Source organism: Corvus hawaiiensis, chromosome 4 (assembly GCF_020740725.1).
Source record: "Corvus hawaiiensis isolate bCorHaw1 chromosome 4, bCorHaw1.pri.cur, whole genome shotgun sequence".
NCBI lineage: Eukaryota > Metazoa > Chordata > Aves > Passeriformes > Corvidae > Corvus > Corvus hawaiiensis.
The window spans coordinates 4,079,530-4,103,393 of NC_063216.1; the positions used below are offsets into that span (position 1 = coordinate 4,079,530).

The 23,864-nt window shown below is 40.7% G+C and overlaps 1 protein-coding gene across 4 annotated transcripts in view; it reads left to right on the forward strand.

Moving 5' to 3' along the window:
• The window catches only part of PIK3C2G (phosphatidylinositol-4-phosphate 3-kinase catalytic subunit type 2 gamma), a 197,216-nt gene that overhangs the window by 8,817 nt on the left and 164,535 nt on the right, over positions 1–23,864 (forward strand). For all 4 annotated transcript variants that reach the window (XM_048302295.1, XM_048302298.1, XM_048302297.1 and 1 more), the window contains 5 exons: positions 3,100–3,182; positions 7,011–7,168; positions 9,048–9,159; positions 15,480–15,582; positions 20,829–20,899. In XM_048302295.1, coding sequence (XP_048158252.1) covers positions 3,100–3,182; positions 7,011–7,168; positions 9,048–9,159; positions 15,480–15,582; positions 20,829–20,899 — 527 coding nt within the window. The remainder of the gene's footprint in view (positions 1–3,099; positions 3,183–7,010; positions 7,169–9,047; positions 9,160–15,479; positions 15,583–20,828; positions 20,900–23,864) is intronic.

The window sequence follows — 23,864 nt, forward strand, 5'->3', positions numbered from 1 at the left end:
ACTCGAGAAAGGGAAGTGCAAAAAAAGGCTGTAAAGCAGTTACTCACTGTTGCTGGGCTGGGAGTTTTGGAAAAGACCGAAAGTGCTGCGGGGTGACAGACCTGATGCCGAGTGAGACAATCAGAAAAGTTGGAAAAGTGGAACACCGCAGCAAAAGAATGAGCACAAGTTGGATTTGTGAGGTCCAGAACAAGTAAATAATGCATCCAAGTAGTAGGAGACGAGAACCAAGACTTCAGAGTGAAATACAAAGGATGCTGAGACATGAAGATTAGAGCTGAGGTGGGCCATAGGTGGGCAAGATGAAATATTCACACTGCTGCAATCACACTGGTATTCTGATCCTTAGCTCTTGGATGCAGTTGTATGGCCCTAAGCTTTATTTAATGTGTGCTAACCAAAATATGCCCAGTGTAATAAAGAAAACATTAATTTTTTCTGGCCTTGTCATTAAAGGTCAGATGTTCAAAAATAGAAATAGTAAAGGAAACTCTCTTCATAACATCCCAGTGAAAGGAGATGTTATTTTTTTCCATATTAGAAAGAAAACTGAAAATAAACTGAAAATAAAACCTAGAAAGTGTCTAATATATTTAACTACTCCATCTATGATATTTAGAATCTACTTTTGAATTCTGATGTTTTCAGAGTAACTAACAAGACTCATCTCTTCAACCAAGTCCCATCATCAGACCAAACATCATGATTTTGTTTTGGGTGCTCCAAAAATGAGAAATACACTATTAGTGTTCATATTTGGAAGGATAGTTTAGGTGACTTGATTAGCATAATGTGAGAAGTCTATGGATGAAAAAAGATTCCAGTCATCAAGGGATGCATTCAGCTGCTTCATCCCTGTTGTCATTGCTTCTCTCCATATGCAGTTCTGTCTCATTTACTGCTCTCTTTAAGATGTTTGCAATGCATGGAGCCTCAAGTACTGCTGAAAAATAATGTGATCATGTAATTAACATCTTACCTTTATATGCAAGAAGAAGAAAGTAAAGTTTCTGGACATGTGAAAAGAGGACATGGCCAAACTAAAGCTCTCATCCCTATGACTCAGCAATGGAGCTGGAGCTATTTATCTACCTTATATACCTCTGCCACCAGAATGAATTTGAGTGACTTAGCAATGGTATATTCCAGATGTGCAGACTATTACTAGGCTGCACAGGATTCCTGTTTGCCATTAGGAATCACTCAGACATGCTGCCAGCAAAGATGCAAAAAAGCAGAGAGCTCCCATGTTACTCCTGTGTCCTGCAAGGGAGGATCCAGGTTGCAGCTTTGGGCTGTCAGGCTCCTCTTTTCCTTTAGTAATTATTTAATCATATTCTTCTTCAAGGTGTGAGGATTTGAGGATTCATACACACGTCCTTGTGGCAAATCATGCATTCCAAGACTTGTCCCTTTTTTCTTGCTCAATTCCTCTCCGTTTTGCCTTCCTTAGTTTGCAGTTGTGGTTTTGCTCTTGTAACACCTTCAGTCCCATTTAATGCTGTGTTCCAGCCTCATCTTTTCTTACCTGTGGATTAATTTTCTCAGCTTTTCATTTATTGGCTACTGCTCTTTTTCCATGTACTTTTTCCAGGGCACTGTACCTGCTCTGCAAGGACAGAGCTGGAGGTGGAAAAGGAGCCTTTGGTTGGTTTTGTGGGGTTTTTGTAATGAGTAGGTAATTTTGGGAGGCTGTTGCTGTTACCAAATCACTCATAATTTCTGAATAGTGAACGTCCTCCAGAGGTTCTTATTACTGTCTGATGAGGTGAATTGTAAGGTAGGTGCCTAACCAAAATGGAAACAAGGAACCAGTGGAGGTGTTCTATTTTCCCTGGATTTTGAAGGATCTTTTTCAGCAGTTCTTAGAACCAGGGAATGATGGACCACTGATTTTGATTGCTAAATTTAATTTTACTCTCTTATTTACACCCTCAGGTTTATCCACTGTTTTTCCTACCAGACAATTTCAATTTTCCCCTCTACTGATGATTCCCCCTTAGCATCTTTAAATTTCATAAACACTCTCCTAATGCTTTGTGTGGTGTTGTGGGTAATGAGAATACTATATACCATCAGTTTTGGGTCTCATTGTACTGACGTAAGGTTTCTGACTTTTGAGCTTTCAGTTCTGCCATTGTGATTTCCCCACCAGCCAGCTCCCAGCAGATCTATCATCTTTTATAATCATCCCATCTTCTAAACTATAACTAAAATTTCCCACCCTGCATCTTTTAATGCATATTGCACTTTCTTGTCCAGCCAAAAAGAACCTTAAGTTCTGCTTATTAGTTATTTTTTATAAGTTTCCATACTTTTATATAAATTATTATTCAAATTATAAAATAAACCTTTTGCCACATCTCAGTTTCCTCTTCTGTGACATGTCACTTCTCTTGCTGAAGGGGTTTAAAAGCTTTTATAGAGTTAAGCCTTGTAATGTCTCCACCTACAAGAGTAGAAAGGGCTTGCAGGTGTAAGAGTATTAAGTTCTTTTCTGGAGGTAATGTTCTGCCTGAAGAGTACTTAAGGCAAACAGACAAAGGGATGCTTGACCCAAAGTAGTGGCTCAGACCTCTGCTCCCCAAGTTCACGGGAAGTATGTGGGGATTTTTCATGTTCAGTAGCGTCCACTGGCTCCCTCTTACCTGCATTAGGGACTTACCTGACAGGTTTATGGAGTTTGAGGGGATGCTGAGCTTCCTGCCAGGGCAGAAAAAGAGAAAATAAGGATTAAAACACACTGAAGCATAAAGCTTCAGTTTGTCCTTCTCCCTTTTGTAAACTAAGTATCTGCCTTTGCAGTTATCTGTGCCTTGATACCCAGTGAATTGTGAAAGCTTTTCCTGAAATTCCTGATATTCTGCATGGAGGGGAAAAACAGTTGTTACCCAGGGTAGCTGATGCTTTGTGATTTCTGAAAGCATTGAGGGTGCAGTCTAAATGGGGCCATTTGTGTTTATTTGAAACTCCATCAAGTCAGGGAAGGAATGATAAGCTCTCATGGAACAAAATTCAAGGTTAGTCTTATGGTCCTTGTGCTCCTGGTATCTAAATAACTCAGCCCTGTTTCTTCTGGGGTCTTTTTGGTATTTTTAGGCTGCACGTTGGTCTATCCAGCTGATTGAAGCAAATCAAGGAAGTAATGAGAACACAGTTGGTTTTTGCAACGCTGTGGAGAAGTAAGTAATGAAAAAGTTGTTTTCAGCCAACTATCACATTTCACTTACTTACATTAATTGGATTGGTTATCCCTGTGTATTGAGGCTGACTGGGATGGAGTTAATTATCCCCTCATAGGGCTGGGCTGTGTATTGGCGGCTTGAAAGGTGTGGATAATGCACCAGGTGGCTACTGCTGAGCAGTATTCATTATGACATTTGTCTGAAGCCCTTCTTCCTGGAAAGAGGCTGGACACTGCCTGCTGCTTGGAAGTCGAGAATATTTTGTCTTCCCTTAATTGCATGTGCGGCCATTGCTTTTGCTTTTGTTCAGCTGCCTTTATCTTGACCCAGTAGGGTTTTTTCCCATCTTTTCTCCCCCTTCCCTTGTACTGATGCAGAAGGGAGTGGTGGAGCAGCTTGGTGGGCACCTGGCATCCACCTGAGGTCATACAGCCACACTCTGCAGTCCTGAACAATGCTGTAATTCCAGTATCCACTTAAATAAGGAAACACTTCTAATTATTAGAAAGCACTTCTAAATATTAAAAGCCACAAAGGAACATTAATTAAAAAAATACTTTCTTTTAACTCTCTGCTTTATTAATGATAAGTACATTTAACTCTTCGCTGTTGATGGCTTATAGTGCACAAAACTTTCTGTCCTTTTTCTGTCGTTGTCTTGGACAATATTAGTGCCTGTGTAACTCTGAGCAGGAAAATAAGGGTTGGAGGAACTGACTGAAGAACAGACTTGCCACATACTGTCATGATGAAAAGTGAGACTTAGCAAGTGAAAAAACCCACTTTAATTATATTTTACCATTACACTTAATAGCCTGACTTAATGGGATAGAACATTTTTTACTTTCTTAATCTTCTGCCGAAAAATAAATTGTGTAGAAATCCAAGAACACTAAAAAATTACAAGTATTTAGACCATCTGTGCAGATTGATTTTTTCTTTTGTAGACATGCACTGATCACACTGTCAGGTTGTTAGCACAAATGCATGTTTTTCCCCCCAGAAAAGTAGTTGGAAAATGGAATCCTGATTTTGTTATTAGACTTTAATGAATTGATTTTATTCAAGGTCAGCCAAGGCTGCTTCTCTTAAAATAAAAAAAAAGAAACAAACCAACCAACCAAAAAATCCAGATTGATGTTGCACTGAAAGTAAGAGTGAGTATATTATATATTTAAATGGGGTGGATGGTCAGCTTCAAAACATACTCAGTCACATGTCTCAGTTTCCTTTTCCACAGTTCATCAGGCTGAACCCCAACCCAACTCTTCTACCATGAGATGCATGAAGGCACATTTCACATGACTGCTTTCCTCCCAGCTATTCAGATTTTTTTAATGTCTAAACATTCTAATTATAGGAAAAGCTTTATACTGATTTTTGAATAGATGAGTTTATTTACAGGGCTAAAAAAATAAATACTAATAAGCCTTTCTTGTTTTACAGGAACTTGTTTTGTGTGTGTCATGAGCAAATACTCTTAAAATAAGAACAGCTTTTGCTTTTCTTCTATTAAATAAGTAGAGAAACATTTTTAGGACAAAATGTCACAGCAACCAAAAGACCAAAAACTGTCATCAGTTTTCACATTACTTACATATTCAGTCTTGCCAAATGAGCATCCTCCCAGTCCCCAATGAATCCCAGTTGCTGGCAGTTTCATATGTCAGAGGCAGGATGTATAATTCAGACTCTGCATCATGCATTCTTGCAGCTCCGGCTCGTAGCTCAACTAGAAACCCATCATGTTTTTCTCTAGGTAATACTTGCACAGGTAGCAGTCTATAATTGAAACATTTGGTTGTGCATGACTGTAAATCAGTCTCCAAAAGCCCTTTCTCAGGTTACTTCTACAGTTCTGAACAGAGCTGTAGTGAACAGTCATCCCTGGGTGTCTTCAGAGCACATCCTAAAGCGAGTTTCAGACCAGAAGATGGCAAGCTGACAGTCTTAGGGTTCAGTGCTGCAAAATGCAGAGTTCCTCCACCTCACACTGTCTTCAAGGATGTGCTTTGCACTGCAGAGAAACGCATCATGTTGTCAAATGCTGTGAAATAGCAAATCCCTCTAAATGTCAGTACTTTCCGAGCATGCTGAGTTGTTGCAGCACAGAAAGAAGGTAGTGCAAGATTTTCTTTGTGCAATGTTTGTATAGTACTTCAGTTATGCTTTGGAAGACCCAGACTTTCAAAGTTTTGCAATGTTTTGCCCACCTGCTCAGGCCAGAAGCCCTTTAATCACATGAAAATAGTAGATAGCCATAAATGATCAACACTTTTGGAAACTGAATGGGTTTTTTATCTGAAAAGCATGAAAAGCAAATTTGTGTCCCCATATTTTGCTAAAATATAAGCAGTGTGTGGGTAGGGAAGGAGATGAGGTTTGCTTAGTTTTGAAATGACTGCCAGCAAGTTGAGGAGGTGATTCATGCCCTGTGTGTGTACATAGCCCGGTAATTTGATGCTGGTAGCGAAGTTTCCAGTTTTATTCAGCCCTTGGCTTTCTTGCAGAAACATGTTACAGGGGGAAAGCTGTACCTTGTGCACAAAGAAATAGACTGACACCAGCTACATAGGTCACCCAAACAGCCTCTGTCGTACAAAGGTTTCTCACCATGAGTATAAATCTACCTTGTACTGGAGGTACTCTTGTCAAGCCTCATTTCCTCCCACCCCACTGAAACACTGGACCCCCTGGCTTTTCATGGTAAGGAATGGGCTGCTTCACTGGATTATTAATTTAGCAAGCCTAGGCTTTTTTCTGTGCCTTATCTTGCTGCAGAAATGCATGGCACAAAAGAGTAGCTCACATGGTAGTTTAAGAGACTTGGGCAGCAGCTCTGAGGCAGGAGGTAACACAGAAGTGAAGACTTTTATGTGAATGAGCTGGGGTTCAAAATACACTTACAAGAGACATTAGAAAACACTCCCAACCAAGGACCTACAAAATGCTGTGTGAACTAACAAACAAAAGAGAAGGCAGGATGCTTAGAACGGGATGTTTGGGTTTAGCTGCTAAATATTCAGGTCAATTAGTGAAATGTAAAGCTTCATCTGGTTGGTACACTATGTACCCTTACCTGCAGCTGCAGAGTGTATTTGCTTAAAAAGCAGGTTTAGTCCCAGATGACAGACCATAATGACCAGTGTTCATTAGAAAATGGGACCTCAGGAGGAGTTAGTTTCTGCAAGTCTATGGTAATTGGAAGGAGGAAGGGCAATATATTTTATAGTTAACAGTATATCAGAGGGACTCAATGACCGTAACTGTTACTGCACTCTACAGACTTTTACATAAATACCCAGGGTTTTAGTAATGAGGAATTCAGTTTGGATTTGAGAGAGTTGTGGAAATAGACACTCCTTAAGATTTCACATAAGAAGCATGTTCCTGTATTCATTTTGACCAGATGTACTAGCTGCAGCTGTGTGTGCGTGTGCTCTTGGTTAGTTCTGCGTTAAAACTCTGCTATTTAAGTACATATTTGAGCACTATTATTTCTACTGAACTCAGTGTACACCAAAGGCTCTGTTTAAACTCCTTTTGGTTTCACTGAGGTCAAGCTCAGCAGGGATTCTGTCAAGTTCATGAAGATTTTGCTGATGGTTTCCCTAGAAGTAAAAGATGTAATTATGTATGCTGATGTGTACCTCATTAATGTATGAAAACAGAGTTTGAGTTGCTGCCATTTCTCTCCACAGAACTTTATTCCTAACAGCTCTCTGTGTATTATCATATGTATCTTGTGGAATTTTTGTCTTGCTCTCAGAAGAGGCCAAAAATGCACACCTATTTAGACATTGTTTCTCCACGTGTTCTTTTCAGAATCAGGAATGCCTATCCCGCTTTTGATTTGAAGACTAATACTGGCAAAATCTGGAGTATCGCAACAAGGTTCCCAGAGCATATCCTTGGTGGAACAAAATTCAGGATCAGCGTTTGGACAGATTTTTCACCACATCCTCTGCTTCTTTCTCAGCATGGTAAGTGACTGAGGTTATATACTGGTCTGGGGAAGCACACAAGTCATCAAATGAAAGGAGAAATTCCAAGTAGGTGGAAATAATAAAGGAGAATAACTAAAAACTGGAAAAGTTTGCCTATGAAGTTTGTGTAGTCTCCAGGCTTGGAGATTTTTAAGTTCTTACAAGACAAAACCCTGAACAAGGAGGTCTGAATTCAGTGTGCACCCAGCTTTGCAGGGAAAGAGGTTCTTCCCAGCCTAAATTATTCCATCATTAAAGACTGTGAGAAGCTGCCACTGCTCCTGTGCATCCTGTATCTGTGATTAAAGGGCGAATCTTTAATTCCAGCCCTCATAATTTTTATTTCTGCAACATATGCAAAAATAAAATAAATCTTATTTCCCCCTCTCTTCCTGTGCTGCTTCACTAAGTGATAGTCTCTTTTTGTCTTTTTCTCTTTTTTTATGAATAATTTCTTCAGTTTTCAAGGAATGATTTGACTGTAACAGGCTGAGTATTATTTATCCTAAACTTGATTAGACCAGGCAAGCAGCAAGGTTAAAGTAGGGGAAGGGAGTACTCTTTTTTGCCCCATCTGATAAAAAGTATTGTTCAGTTAGGCAAGAACATTTTTCAGAGTAAGGAAGGGAGAATGGGTCTACAGAGTGCAAGTGAGTGATACTAGCAAGTTTTGGATTTTTTCCAATGAGTGACCTGAAGAAAGTGTATGTTACAATTTTAATTCAAGATTCTGTGCCATTCTTCATTTTCTGGACTGGATAAATTTAACGAACAAGCACCAGAGGTTACATGTCAAACCAGCTGAGTTGCTTAAAATGGCGAGTTCTCAGAAGGTTAAATGTTTAAAACTGGTAAAAGCAGTAGAAAAAAGTGTAATTGAAGTGTCTTTTTGAGAAAAAAAAAAACAAAAAACCAAACAGTTTTGCAGAGAAAATGAGCATTTTCAGGAGGAGGTTTTGAATCCATTCATGCGTTTGTTTTTCCCTGGGAAAAACCAAACCAAAGCAAGAAACAAGCTATGGTAACCTTCTCTTGTATTTCAGCTTTGTTTCTGTCATAACCCCCTCCCCTAGAAATGCCAGCTGTTCTCTGAAGCCTTCCCATCCCCTTAAACGTAAGACCAAATTTATCAGATGTGCTTCTAGATCATGCAACTATTCTTTTCCATTTTTGATCAATTCTTCTAAAATGGACAGAGAGGAAACGCATTGGCAAGTGTTGGAAAATGGCTTAAAGAGCTGAACGGGACCTGGAGAAAAGTCTCAAAATGCTAAAGTGTTTCTGAACAGCAGGTTGTGAAAACTGACATAGAACTTCCTAATGGAAAGGGATTATGTATGTTTTTGTATTATTATGTGGCTACACAGGTATTAAATAATATAATATATTGCATATATTAAAAAATTAGCATATTAATTTACTTCTTTGTTGTGGCTAAAAGGGTGTATACAGCAGAAACAATATCAAGTAATATTCTGGAGCCTTTTCATGTCATAAGTGGCTACAGAGTCAACTTTTGCATCCTTGGAAATGTACCAAAATGTTCATCAGGAAAATGTAAAAGAAAAAAAATTGCCATTTGTCTGTTCCTTTCCTCCTGGGAATATTGCTCATCTCTTCTTCATTCCAGCTGCCCAACAAATTGCTCATTTCCTCTAAATGGACATAGATTCCATGTCATGTAGGATATTTGAAGCAAAATTTAAAAAAAAAAAGTAAAATCAAGTGTGTATTGACCTAATTCCTCTTGATGGAGCTAGTCTGCAGCAGTTGTTAGGAATTACAGGAAAAAAACCCTTATTTTCTTTGCCCGAGTATGTAGCCTGGAATTCTCTAGCAAGCTACTATTAATTTTCCTTGCTATCTTTATTTACAGCTGGCTGTATCACTCACGACTTAATTGTGGAGATCCTCCACCACACAAATCAATACCCAGCCCAGGAGGAATTCCTTCTGAGTGTTTATGGGTCTGATGAATTCTTACAAAAGTAAGTACCTCGCTAAGCCACGAGCCGTGTCAACAGAACCACAGGGAGAGGCAGGGTATCAGGTTCCAAACACTTCATGTGTAGCTTCTGAAACTTCTAAAACACGTGGTGCTCGTGTTCTGGGGAGAGGACGGTGTGCTCCAGTGCAAGGATTCAAGTGCTGGCTCTTTTATGGAAGCTTTGTGCAGCCTTTAATTGTTTGTTTGACTCTGTTGTCCTTCTGGTCTTTCTCACCTGTAATGCAAGGCTGCTGCTACCTCCACTATCTCATAGGGGTGTTATAAGCAAATCCTCAAAGAGGGAAATCACCAAAGAGAGGAGAAACAGTATTATGCAGCTGCACAACAGGTGATTTTTCTTCATATCCAGTTGCAGTAGTAGCAAAGCAAATGAAGTCAGCACTGGGGTGCTGAGTGCAAGTTAAAGAAAAACACATTATGCATACAAGCAGGTCTTTCTAAATGCATGTAGTTTACAAGTAGGGAAGTAAATGCTCTGATTCACATTAATCCAGGTAAAGTCTTGTGGTGGTTGAAAGCACTACTGGACTCAGCTAGTTGCTTTTTGCCCTCTGGCAGCTTAAATTCAGGTGTCAGCAGAAGTGAGCAGATTCCGTGCTGAAGCAGCTGAAGTGCAGGCACTTGTCAGCCGGGCTGTGTGGACACTGGCTTTCAGCAGAAGGGGGGGAGTTGGCAGTGTTCTGTGGCACCACATTAGGCTGTCACTGTGGGAATCACAGCTCATCTCTTAGAAGTGCAAAAAGTGTTAGATAAAATAGTATATGACTATAATTGAAAGGGAAGATTTTAGAAGCAGTCGTATTTACAGTAGAGTGTAAAAATTACCTGAAGTAGCCTAGAGAAAGCCAGTTGGGTTAATGAAAGTAACGTAGCTGTGAGAGGAAGTGTCACACTGTGTAAAGTAGCTTTGTTCTGCATCCAGCTTGAGCACTTCTACCCTTACACAGGCACACAGGTCAAGTGTTCAGATGTTTATGGTGAATTACATTTGGCAATGAAAGATGCCAAGATTGCCTCTTCAACATTTCTAAGCCCACTCTTCTCTGGTTCCAATCTTGGTAAAGCAGGAGCTGGGACAGCAGAGTGCTGTGTTAATCATTAGAACACCAGAAGCACCAAGCAGAGAGCCAGGTCTGTTAGTTATGCAAGAAGGACAGGGATTTTTTTAATGATTTTTTTTTTCAAGATGCTCTTCTGATTTCAAAGGAATTGCTAAAAAAAGGAGATAATGAACCATTGTATTGGGGGTGAGTTCAGTGCAGTATGCACTAAAGAGTTGTGTTTTCATTGGTGGGGAGAATTCATCAATAGCAGACTCTTTAAATTCCTGCACTGGCAGAATCTCTGCAGGTCTCATTAGCAGTGAAACAAGGTCAATAATGTTCTCAGCTTTCTTACTTTGCTCCTTCACTGTCATACATAAAGCATTGAGCTGCACTTCTAACTTCAGCAGCTTGTAATTCTATATTGTGCTGTTAAAGTCAGCTCCCCTTCTTCTGCCTCTTCAACAGAGCCCTTAAATTTGAAACCCCAGACCCTTAGGGTTCCTTGGGTAGTTTAACATGGCCTGAGGAGTTGCCTCAGGGTGAAATTTTTCCAATGTGTGGGCTATCTTTAAGTGCAAATTGGTTTCCTCCCAATGTTGCTAACGGAGTGATTTGATGCACTTGTGCACAGTTCTTCCCCAGAAAAGTTTTTGGAGTCTGTTCACGGATGAATTCCAGTAGAAGTTCCCCAAGTTCTGAGACAGCAAAGGGAATAAATACTCTACTGCTCCTGCTGTACTGAAATCCAGAAAAAAGCTAAAGTGAAGCCCAAATGGTGATTTGATGAGTTGTCCTCAGACCAGAGTGGTTTAGTGAAGCAGACAGCTTTGTCAAGATTTGTCAAAAGCTTTCATTTACTGTTATATTGGATTGTATTAATGAGCATTTCACCCCACCTCCTGCAGAAGCACCTGAAAGACTTGATGATTTCTAGAATCCATTTGGCTTTGAATGAGACAGGAAAAAAAATACCTCTGTGGTAATGACCATTACACTCAGCAGCAGCAGATTTCCTCATCCATTATTCCCTACCTCCACAGAGATCCTTGGGCTCACATCCTGCCTGACCCATAAGTAGAATATCAGATTTCAAATACCCAAATTTTAAAAATATCAGAAGATAGCATATAGACTGCAGGTCAGCCTGGAATTAATAGAGCCATCTGTGGAATTCTGATTTGGAGTCTCATTCGGTTTCTGGTCTTTAAGTTCACTGTGTGTACCATGGGAAACCTGGCCTTGCTGCAACCTGCAGGCTTTCTTTCCATCCCATCAAACAAACCTTCTAGATCCACCTTTAAATCTTGCTCTTTCCTATCTTTCCTTAGATTTAAAATGGATACCCCTAAATATGATTTTATGATGCCTTTCATGAAAAATGTTACATAAAAGTAAATTAAATTGTGCTTAAACAGCTTGGGTCAAAGAACTCCTGGCTCTTAATGCCAGCAGCCAGCCAAAACCAACCCTTCGCATGTGTCAGCAATGAATCAATCCTCCATTGCCACAATCTCAGGCCACAATCTCAGGGCAGCTTGAAATGCCTAATAAAACAAAACACATAAGTGTATATAAGAAATGGACTTTTAAAAAAAATTTCTTTATTATTTTATTGGTGTGTGTGCTAGCAATAGGTTGCAGTAATGTAGCTCAGCAAAACCATGTAGTACAAGAATACTTATAAGCTTTATTTCTAAACTATTTTCTATTTTATTCTAAGGCATCTGAGTATTTAAAGTTCCATCCATGCTCTTACATGGTATAATTTAGACAGCTTCCCTATTGCTTTGCAGTTCAGCCACCACAGTGAGCAGGGGAATGGAATTGAAAAATCTAAATGCTTATCTTTTCTTCTAACATGCTTGCCTGTGACCTTATTGATGACATTTTTTTTGCCTTACTAATTCTGTTCTCTGGGAATTGAAGCCTAAATAAAAATTGGTTTTCACGCAAAGTGAAGTTTAAGCTATTAATTATAGACTGACAGAGACATAATCGTGCAGATTGAAATCGTAAGAAGCAAGCACCTTTGGATGAATATGTTCTTTGTGAAAAATAAACTTAATTTTCTCTTGTCACTGCAGATTAAGTTTCTCATTCAGAGATGCTGCTTAGCTGAGTTACTTAAAAAAATAGTCTGATTGAACTGCATTAGGATTTGGAGCTTATACCATATCAGAAAACCTTGCTGTGGGGAAGCAAGCAGTGAGGGAGTCTCAAGAGACAGGGATTTTCCCTTTCTTATATTTAGATATTTTGTGAGACCACAGGCAAGTCACTTGGACCAGTCATTACCATGTCTCCTAAAGACAAAGACTGCATTTCTCTTCATGGCATTCTCATCAGAGCTGCTGTCTCCATATCATTTCAGCAAAAAAAAAAGGAGAAAACTGTTGAGTTAACAAGGCTGGGACACTTTCATTTTTGTTCCCTTTACAGGGCTCAGAGTGCTATAAACGAGTTACTAATAATCATGTTATTCTCCAAAGGGCATATATTACTTTTGTCTTAGTAGTCCTGGTATGGTAGCAAATCTGCCTGGGGTACAGTTTGTCAATCTGTGGCAAAGCTACACTTCTATTTCTTGTAGCTCACTTTTCATCTAGACCAGGTTTCCACATTATTTTGTTGAGGCATTAATCCATTTTGTCTAGTCTCTTGTGTAACAATAGCTGTCAAAACTCTTCTCTTCGTATTTGTGCAAATTAAATCCATTCATGAAGGCATGGCCACTTGTGCTTGCAATATTTCAGGCAGCATTGCTATGTCAATAAAGGCTTTGCTGATGGATAGTATCTGCTTGGCACAGCAGAAGTTAACACAAACCACTAATGTAAAAGCAGTTATAGTAACAAAATTAAGTTTCTCTTGGTGTAGCTTGTTTTGCCTGGAAGCGTGGTGACGTGGAAAAACTACACTTGGAAAAAGTTTTTGTATATCTGTGGCCCAAGATTGTTACTTCATAGGAGGGTATAGCTCCTCTGTACTGGTCTAGCTGTACCAATTCCTGTCACTGGCATTGAAGTAGGAATCTGTATCCTGGAGGAATCAGGAAAAGGTGACTCAGGACTCGCGGATGCGTCTCTGTAATATTCTTGTTACCATGCCTGTCCATAGGCTGAAGGTGAGGCAGAATGAAAAGAGCAGGAAACATGGTGAGGCATAAAATAAAAAACAGATGTTGAGGCAGTTCTAAAATGTTAAGGAAACTTCCCAGTCTGACCAGTTAGGGGGCTCTCTGACAGCCACACTCCCTTTGTTGTGAAGAGTCTGTGCCAGTTCATGGCCTCTTGCCTGGACTGCTGCCCTTTCCCTCCACCCGGAGCACCATCTGCAGCTTGCACTGCACTAAATGTATCCCTCAGCCAAAGGATATAAAGATCATGGTGCAGATCATCATTACAGTCATGAGGCAGACATGGTTAAGTGACATGAGGAGAGGAAGAACTTTCAGGAAAGCTTGGGCAGGCAGAACACAGAGATGAGCTGAGGAGCAACAGAAGAGTTGCGTTGGTACAGTCCCAGGAACTGGGAATTGGTAATTTGGGCTTTTGCTTTGAAAAGGGATTTGAGAAGGGTTTAGCTATAACAGTGATATGCTTTTCACCAGTACAGGTATTTCACTGTGTTGGTGTTCACTTCTGCCATTCCTACATCTGTACTTCATGCTCTTGAAATCAAGAAATTTTGCAAATTTATGGAGGTGCAATCAGAGGTGATCCTTGCTTTAGGTATTTTTGTCAGATGGAAATGAGTTTGTCCCTTGTGATGTTTAATATGTTTATTTAAAAAAAAAGAATCCTAGATATACATTTACAGCTTTTGTAACCTCAATGGAAAGTCTGTGTTTTACTTAGTTGCAACATAGTGTGGGTGCAGGACATTTACAAGATGTATAAATTCCCTATAATTGTGCTGAATGGCAGTTACATTTAAGATTATCCATACATTTATGCTGAAGACTTCTGCTGCCATGTGAGATGAGTCTCATCTAAGTCACGCTTTCCATGATTTATTCAGAGGTGAGCATTTTGGTTTTGTTTTGGTTTGTTTGTTGGGTTTTTTCAACTAAATCCATCCATTTTTGTTCAGACATTCCATCAAAAACCATTTAGGTAGAAATACAGTTTACATTTAAATTCTGAGTTTTTCCATGACCCTTGACGAACCAAAAAAAAACCCATCTTTCCTTCATGGCCCAGGGAGTTCTGAAAGAACTTGGCCATGCTGTAAAACTGTATAAATATGGAATATCCCTTTTTGTGCTTCTGTGGCTGAAAGCTCCACAAAGCCTCCTGAATCTAATTGAACACAGACCAAAGTTGTAACTGATGATGCATACTAACTTGTTTTGGTGATGAATTTACCTTTGTAAAAATCGTTGTTTTTCCTATCCATTAATCCCAAAGGAATTTTTCAAATGTAAAAAGATGTTTGCCTCAACTCTGAAATAATTTTTGAATTATTTCACCTGTTTAAAACAAGATGTGAAGGGGGGAAAAATGAAATTATTTTTGCTCCAAGTAATGCCAAGAGTGACAAACCAAGGCTGTGTTATAATTTAGACAAAGTTGCCTAGAGTGGTAAATGGAAAAAGGCAAATAAAATTAAGGAATTCCCCTGCCGTGGGCTGTTGGATCATCCTTGACCAGCAGCCTAGTTTGTAGGAACCACTCCAGCTGAGTGAGTCTGATCTTAGCTGGCATAATGTTTGAGAAAGAAAAAGATGAACTCTGCTTTTACCACCTCTGTGTGAGCTGCACAGGGTGAGAACCTTGACTTCTTTGAGAATCAAGGGTCACCTGTCTTGATGTATGTGATTTTCAAACCTACAGCTAATATTTGATTTTTGAGTTGGGTATCAGACACTACAAGTCATTCTGCAGTGGTGCATTCATAGCCAGGATACAGCACTAGCTTGGGTTTGAAGAATATGCATAAATAATCTCAAGGTTTGGGAGCCACGTGCAGTTGGTTAAGGATATTCTTTCTCTGTGTCCTCGTTGTTCTGTCACAACTTAATGGTCAATGATACAACTGAGCAATTGAGATTTGTTTTACTGGGAAACATGCCAGAAACAACCCCATCAATTTCCACAGAAGTAGGTGCCAAGAGCTGGTTTTGTATTATTCAGTCTTTTTCTTTGCACTTAGAATTGAGTCTACTGGTGCTTTTAGGAGAGGCAGCAAGGAGAAAAGAAGGAATTGGCAAGCAGAGATAACCATTTATTTGGTTTTTCCCCCCAAACTGCAGCAATTGTACTTTGGGAAGCCATGAGAGTCTTCGCAAGGCAACCACCTGCATTCAGCTTCGACTACACCACGCTGAGAATTTGAAGCCAGGTTTGGCTCGAACAGTAAGTAGCCTTTTGTTCTTCCTCTTTCCTGCAGCATCCCTGAAGGAAAGAAATTCCATCAATCCGTTTACATAGCAACCTGCAGTAATAATCAAAGAGAGATTATTTGCTTTCCTGAGGATGCATACATTATTGCTGTGCTGCAGCTGGAATGTCCTGGGGAGCATTTGTGCTTTGCTCCTGCACTTGCATCTAGTAAGTAACTGTAGAGAACAAACTACTGAAGAAGACCAAGGGTTACTCCTCCAGAAAAAAATCGGTTTTGTCAGAATTTAATCCTGTTTTATTTCAAGTCATCAGAGAATCCGTACTTTTGATTTGCTTCCAGCCCAAAGTTTGCAGTCCAGCAGAAGCTCTGTTCTGGGCAGTGTTCACTGGCAGTGTATTGTCTGTTCACAGACAGTACCAAATACCTGCTTTCTGATAATAGCCTGAGTCTGCCAGTGTATGGGTCAGATGACAGATGTCTAGCAAAAAAGGGTAGGGGCTTTCTTTCCGTATCTGTTTTGTCTGAAAGAAAACACAAATGAAACATCAAGTTCTCTACAGCATCTTACCTGGACCATTAAAAAAGGACGACAATGAGGTCGTATAAACAACCAAACAAATAAATAAATATCAAATATTTAGATACAGATAGATGTAGCTATTTAACATTTTAACCAGTATATCGATTTAAAAAGTCATTTACCTTCTCTAGGTCAGCATCTACTACTACAGATCTTCAAAACTGTGATACGTTTAGGAGTCTCTTAGGAACCTTCAAAGGTTGTTTCTGTGCCAAGGAAGCCCAACTCTACACCAAAGGCATCTGGAGGCTGCCTTCATGACTTTTGCTTACCATACATAACACTGCTGAATTCAGGTTTCATAGTTAAAAATATTTGGTTGTACGTGCAAGTTTATGTTTAATAACCAATATAAGTGGATATTTATAAGTAATGAGCAACTCTTATTTTTTTTTCTACCAGACAGCTTTTGAACTTTGGCTAATAACTAAATGTTCACAATTCCTTTGTAAAAGAAAAAAAAATTAAGGTGAATACTTGCTTTCTTTCCTTTTGTGGGAAGCTGGAATTCTGTTATGAAGTATTCAGAGCAGGAAATTTTCTTCAGCTGAGCAGTTACAAGCAAGAAATTTGGCCAGGGGCTTTACATGGAATCACAGTTCTTTCAGCTAGTGGGTGACCTTTAATTAGATTTTGGTTTTTTGAGACATGAGATTTATCAGCCTTAGCAGTCCTTGAAACTTCAGGGAATGCTCTGCCTATCCAAGAAATCCATTTTTTTCAGAGTTTCAGGTGTCCCCACATTCTGATCATCTCAGGAAAGCATTAATCTTTGTAGTGGAGAGGCAGCAAATAATTACAGGTTTGTAAGAAGAGCCTCACTGGCTTCCAGAAAAGAACTTTTGAGCTAAAGAAGTGATATTTCCTGAGAGTTCAGAAACTTTTTTTACTTTCATATATATTAGTGTTAATGTTTTGCCAGACATAATGAGTTATAACATTGTGAGCATAATCACAGACGAGAGAAGTCAGTGGCCCATCATGATGAGAAGGTGGAGACTTTGCCATTATTTAAATATTTGTGACTTTCTAGAGGGATTGTGTAGTTCTCCAAATAGAAGGGAGCCTTTTCCTGTATTTAAGTCCTCGAAATTTTGCTACTGTAAAATGCTGTATTTCTATTAATATGTTCAAAGTCTCCTTCAACTCTGTTGCAGTTTGACCTGTTTAAACAAGGTTTAACATCATCCAGTGCACTGTGGAGGTCAGGAGCAGACACAGATCATCCCTCATGCTTCAGGTTTTGGAAATGGTTATAATTACCAACTAGCACAATTACAATAAACAATAATGACTTCCAGGCAGGTAACTAACAAGTTTGGAAGACAAATTAGCAGTGTTTAGGCCATTAGAAAACATTCAGCATCTCAAAGAATTTGTGGATCCTACAATAGGGTTTACGCAGGAAAGGTGACATTTTAAAGTCTCCTCAAGTGAATTATTGATCACCCCTTTACAGTGACAGACACGGCTCTGAAAGCTTCAGGCCATGAAGTTACTTCATGTTACTAATAATAGCAAAGAGCACGAGCAGCCCTTGAGGTGGAATAAGTCACAGACACAGAGTTTTCCCCCAGCTCCAGGGCAGGGCATTGGTACAGGATGGAGAGGTTCTGCTCACAGGCAGGAGTCTATCAGGAGCAGAAAAAACCTAACGGAGAAGACAGATGCAGTGCGTTGAAAGCTGCAGTGCTTCTTCCACTCTGGACCTGGTTCTATACATTTCTTTAGGTGTACTGAAACCTGCTCGAGTCACTCGATTCAAGGATCTGATGTAGTCTACACTGAGCTCACAGTTAATTTTGTTGGTGCTGTTACATAAAACATGTGGCATTGGAAAAATGCATTGGAAAGTCACAGACTTAGAGTTATGGAAAAAAAATTTCCTTCCTTCAGAATTTGTATAAAAAGCTGCAAAAGTTACGCTTTTAAAAACCAAAATAGGCAGAAACTTTGGGATTTTTAAGATTCTTCAGCTATCTCAGACACTTATGCACATATACAGCTACTGTTTATTTTTGTGAAATAATGTGCTCTTGGAGAGAATTTCACCTCTGATCTAAATGATCCTTTGAAATTTTGAAATGTGGGTTATGTTTCATTATAGAAGTCTCTACTGAGTTTTTAGTTTAAATAATGTAATAGAAACATGAGTATCTTGACAGGTCTTGTATATAATAATCAACCATATGTAATCAAGATACTAAATGATTCACGTACACCCACCTGTTGCTGTAGTCCATCAAATCCCCTTTGGATCCTATCAATCACACATATGTGATTCTTTACGGGCTGGGTGGTCAAACACCAGAAATGTGTTCCCAGAAAGGTGGCTGATGCCTCATGTCTATCAGTCCCTTAGGAAGAGGCATTTGAACACTGTCCTTCATAATGGGCTTTTCATTCCTGGTCAGCCCTCAAGACATGAGGTAGTTGGACTACATGAAAATTGTAGGTCCCCTCCAGCTAAACTAAACTCTCTCCCCTCTGTTGCATCCCATTCCATTGCATCCCATTTCATTGCATCCCGTTCCATTTTCTTGTGCCCTTCCTGTAAATTGGGATGACATTGACTAGCTTCTAGTCAGCTGGGACCTCCTCAGACTGCCAAGGCCTTTGGTAGAGGACTGAGGGGATCCAGCCGTAAGATCTGCTAGCTCCTTTAGTGCTCTGGAATGAATCCCACTGAGGCCTTGTGGACTTTAGGAACATTCTTTGGTCATGAAACACGCATCCTGGAAAGAACCATGCAGTTTATTGGGTGCAGTAGAAGAGGGGATGCTGAGAAGCCGAAGTCATTCGGTGCCATTTTGTGGTTCCAGAGGAGCAGCAGGGCCAGCCGGACGCTCACCTTCTCTCAGTGGGGTCATCTCATGTGAGGCCGCGAGACCCTGCTGGGAAAGGGCGGTGGAGGGCCCTGGAGCCGCTTCCTGCGTCTGGGCATTCTCGGTGTCCATGGGCCTGCTCCTGCCAGCCAAGTGCCGGTGGTCACGCACTGCCTGCATCATCCGTAGCATCGCTGCGCTGACTGGCTGCAAGCCCCTCTCCGTGGCCACCCTCCTCTGCCGGCGGGCGGACGGGCCCATGGCGCACTCCTTGTAGTCGCTGTCCCCTCACACGGAGTGCAGCAGCCGCTCCATGGGCTGCCTGCACACGGGGCAGCTGTGCCTGGCCCTGGCCCACTGCAGGATGCACCTGAGGCAGAACTTGTGCATGCAGTAGGTCACGTAGGCCGGCCTCTTCATGGGTGCCAGGCAGATGGGGCACTGGGAGTCGTCTGCTGCCTCCGGCAGTCCTGCCTGGGGGGGCTGGCTCCGGCTGCCATCACTTGCAGCAGAGCTGCTCTGCCCCGTGTCTTCTTTGGCAGTGGATGCCATGTCCTGCCAAGAGAGATGGGCAAAGTGCTGGAGCTTGTCTGGCAGGAGGGGCTTGCTCAGGATGTTGAGCCCCTCCCTCTCACCAGCGCTGCAGCACCAGCTGTCACACAGGCAAAGCAACAGAGGCTGCCCTGGGGGTGAGTGGTGGAAATGCCCAGGTCCTCCAAGAAAGAAAGCCTCCCAGCTGCCCAGGGGGAAGTTTCCCCTTCCAGTCCCCCTCTGTTGCTGAGAGTGCACCTCCTGGGTGCTCACACTGTCTAGATATGCTAGGGCTGGGAAAAATCCTGGGCTGATCCAGCTGGCACAGAATGCTGGGTCATCTGTGACATTATAACCCATTGCTAGGTGAATCCATCACCAGATTGGATCCATAATTGGTGATGTCATAATCCAGCAGTTGCACTAGATGATTGCTCTAGATCCCTGGCAAATGAACTGTGTTCTTTTCTCTTCTCTTCTTCCCTTCTTCCCTTCTACTTTCCCTTCCTTTAGTGCTCTGGGATGAATCCCACCAAGGCTCTGTGGACTTAAGAACTTTCAGCTGCTGCAGCTGATCCCTTACAATTCCAGTGTCCACAAAGGGAAGGTTGCTGTTGCTGTAGCTGTGCTCCTCCAGCTCAGAGGAATGGAGAGCCCAAAATTTATTAAAGACTGAGGAGAAACAAGCACTGAATGCCTCTTGTTTTTCTTCATGCCTGTTTTCCAGGGGCCCCTCTTCATCAAGTACAGATCCGATGTTTTCCTTGGACACCCAGTTGCTACTGCCATAATAAATTACCTCGTTTTCTGGCACAACAAAAGCTGGTGAAAGAAATACCCAGGTCCCTCAAGAGGCAAAGCCTTTCAGCTGTCCAGGGTGATGTTTTCCCTCACAGCTCACCTCTAAATCAGCATCATCTCTCCCTCTGGCCCACCTCAGTGTGAAACCAAAGCAGAATTGATGTATGCTCTAGGCCATGTTGTCTGCCTTCTTCATGTCTCCCATGACGACAGGGCACTGGAATATGCTGCTGCCTCCACTCTCCTTGTCTGGATCCAAGCACATCTTCTTCCCCCACTGAATCTAATTTAAAGTTCTGCTTCTAAATCCAGCTAGCTTGTTTTCCTGAACACGCTTGCCCCCACTGGTACCTATATAATACCACCCAGTGTAACTCAAAATATTCACCAAATAAAATTTCAGATCAAAACATCCTGGACGTGATTGAGAACATGCTGACTTTGGAAAATACCATGTAAATCTCTCCAATACACATTCTTATCAGAATAATGTATGTCACTATACACCTCTCCCCCACAGTGTGAGGATGACCAAAGAAGGTTCTGTGTGAACGAGCTGTTAGAAGACAGTTGTGCCTGGAGACTGACTCGGTAAGCTGGTATTTAGCAGTATTTATGTTTGTAATTGTTTATATTTGTAGGGAGCCTCCTTGCTACAAATGAAAGTTCTGGGAACAGGAATGATACCAAACAGAAAGACAATTGGTTCGATATTTCAGGCTTTTTATTTTCAGACCGTAGTTATTGCTTTGCAAAAATCAATGGGTTTTGGATCTGTGTAATTTTTCCCAATTCTTTCTTTTTCATATCACTGAAGTTTTTATTAGAGGTTTCATATTTCCCAAAGAGTCCCGTGATTGAAGGTGTCGTAATTTTCATGTGTACGTTGCTGTTAGAGAATTTCTGAGATTAGGTACTGTAAAAATAATAGGTTTACTCTTCATAACGACTATATTTTCACAGTTCAGTGATTTTTAAACCTTTTTTATTTCTTCTTTTTTTTGTTGTTGTTGTTTTTTAATGGAGGCTAACCATGATGAGCTTTTAACTTGGCAGTCAAAGTGAAGCTGATTGTAAAGCCAGCCTGCGATGGACAAACACTAAATGGGATAGATTCTTCATTCACCTTTCATTATATTCCATTTAGATAAATTCCAGCTTTAGATAAAGAAGCTGTTGACACTTTTTGTGATGTTTTTCATAACTGTGTTATAAAGTACTTTGCCAGCAATAGTAGATTTAAATGACACACCTGTCATTTAGCAGATGGAGGAAAACACAGAGGTAGTGGCTCATTTGAGGTGGGTATCTGGTGCTTACTGAGGACCCATCTGGTTTCCTAGGAGCATGGCCCAAATTTCCATTCTGATCCTCGTTATAAAGAGATCACTAGAAGATGGGTATTTTATAGATGACAAGTGTATGAAATTTAGGAGCACAGAGAATGTTTGCAGAACAGGATCACTTACTGTAGGTCCCTTTTCTCCAGGCTAAACAATTCCATTTCCATCAGTCTCACTTCACTGGAATTGTGCTCCACACCCTTCCCCAGCTCTGCTCCCTTCTCTGGACACACTCCAGCACCTCAATGCCTTTCTTGTAGTGAGGGGCCCAATTCTGAGGCCTGAGGACAGTCACGTGGGACCAGCTCCCAACAATTCCATTCACCACAGCTCTCTGGGCCCAGGTATGCATTTGGGCACTGCTTAGTGAGGCAGAATGGTGATAAACAGCATTTTAGAAGGGGAATCTAGCATTTCTCCATAGTGGGTGCTGCTGCCAGGAGACTGAAAAGTGAAAGTTGTAAGTACATGCTATGTGCTTGTCATCCTCCTCCCGTATAGACCAGCAAAGCCTGACTCTCTTAAGTTCTTTGTGCTTTTCTTATTTCCTTTTCAAAACTCTTGTACCATATTGACTTGCTAAAAGCTAAAAAAATGTCCTTAACATCAAAGAAGTACTAAGTCTTCGTGGGTTGGTTAGGCTTGCCATATTTATACACAGCTATAAAGATGCACAAGGGTGAGGTATGTCTGTGTGATAAGATATGGGTATTATTAGTTATCTAGCAGACAAAGACTCAGGATAGCATTAGTAGAGGTATTTCAATCATTGTAACAACTTGCTGGATTTGTTTCCTATTAATTATGGAAAATTATGGCTACTTTATACCGAGATTCTCCACGGTACAATAAACTGATGGGAAATATGCTAATTTTTTGAACTAGCCTTGTAATTTAGGAAATTATTCTGGAACCTGCATTTAGACCAACCATGCTAAATAAGCTTGCTCACCTGTATGGAAAAAGACAACAAGGCAAGCTCATATGTTCAGAAATATTTTCGAGCTGGGTAAGGCTATGAAAAAGTTCCGCCTGAAGACGTGGTCAAAGCAGAGCGACAACTTGTATTAGCTGTGATTTAACAGTATTACAGGAGGAATTTCCAGGCAGCTGCTCCACATACAAACTGCCTGGCTAGATATAGCTAGCACAGATTGGAAATAAAAAGCTGTAAAGGCAAAACTACCTTTAGGAGAAGTGAATAATTGGCATCTCCAGGGAAATGCACTGTGGTATTACCACAGGGAAGGTCACCTAACAGTTCTCTTCTCTGTGTGTTATTTCAGTGCAATGACTCTCTCTCCTTTTCTGCTGTGTAATATAGATAATGAAAGTCTAATCATGTACCATGAAACCTGTACTTTGGGCTGTAGTTGCAATTCTAATTCTGATTGCTTAGTTAGCCCAACTGAGATACATGAGGATGCACACCCAGTTTCTCTGTAAATAGTTCATTTGCTTTGAAGCTCTGAAAAAATCAGAATACTTTTGGGACTTTCAGCTACCAGACTGCAATGGGGATGGAAGAGTGGGAAGGAATTCCTTCTAAGCCTCCTCAAGAGGGAGAATCTTAAAGATTGGTGGGGCATTTAAGAGGAGAAAAAAAAAGTCAAGGATAAAGTGATAGAGTAAAATGAACAATGAATAAAGAATGTAAATTGCAATGTCCACTTTTTCATATAAGCATGTGCAAACCCCAACTACCTCTGATGGCAATTGAGGTAATAATGTGTCCCTTTTACTAATCAGTGGGCTAGGCAAGGTGTAAAACTAGGAATTAGGGTTTCTATATCCTTTCCTGATGATTTGACCCTGAACAGGCTGACACAGGAATATACCTTAGCAGTGGTCTCACAGGAGCCTTTTTTGTTTTGTTCCAGCTGACAAATAAACAACAGCAAGGATTTTGCAGTGCTTGAAACACAGAAAATTACACAAATGCTTCTTAAAAGCAAAAATCTGATTCTGGTTATCTGTTGGGGATAGTACTTGGAGCCTGTGGTTCCAAAAGTGTGAGATGTACAGCTGAAGCATCAGTTGAGGAGTTCAGTGTAGAGAGGTGTATGCTCCTCTTCGTAGCCCTAATTAATTTAGTGAAGCTTTGATAAGACTCAGCAATCTGCCTGTACAAATTTTGTGGCAACTTCTGTAGCATGATACAGGCATGGAGCCACAGAGTGGTGTATTTTCCAGGAGATTTTCCAGATCTTGTA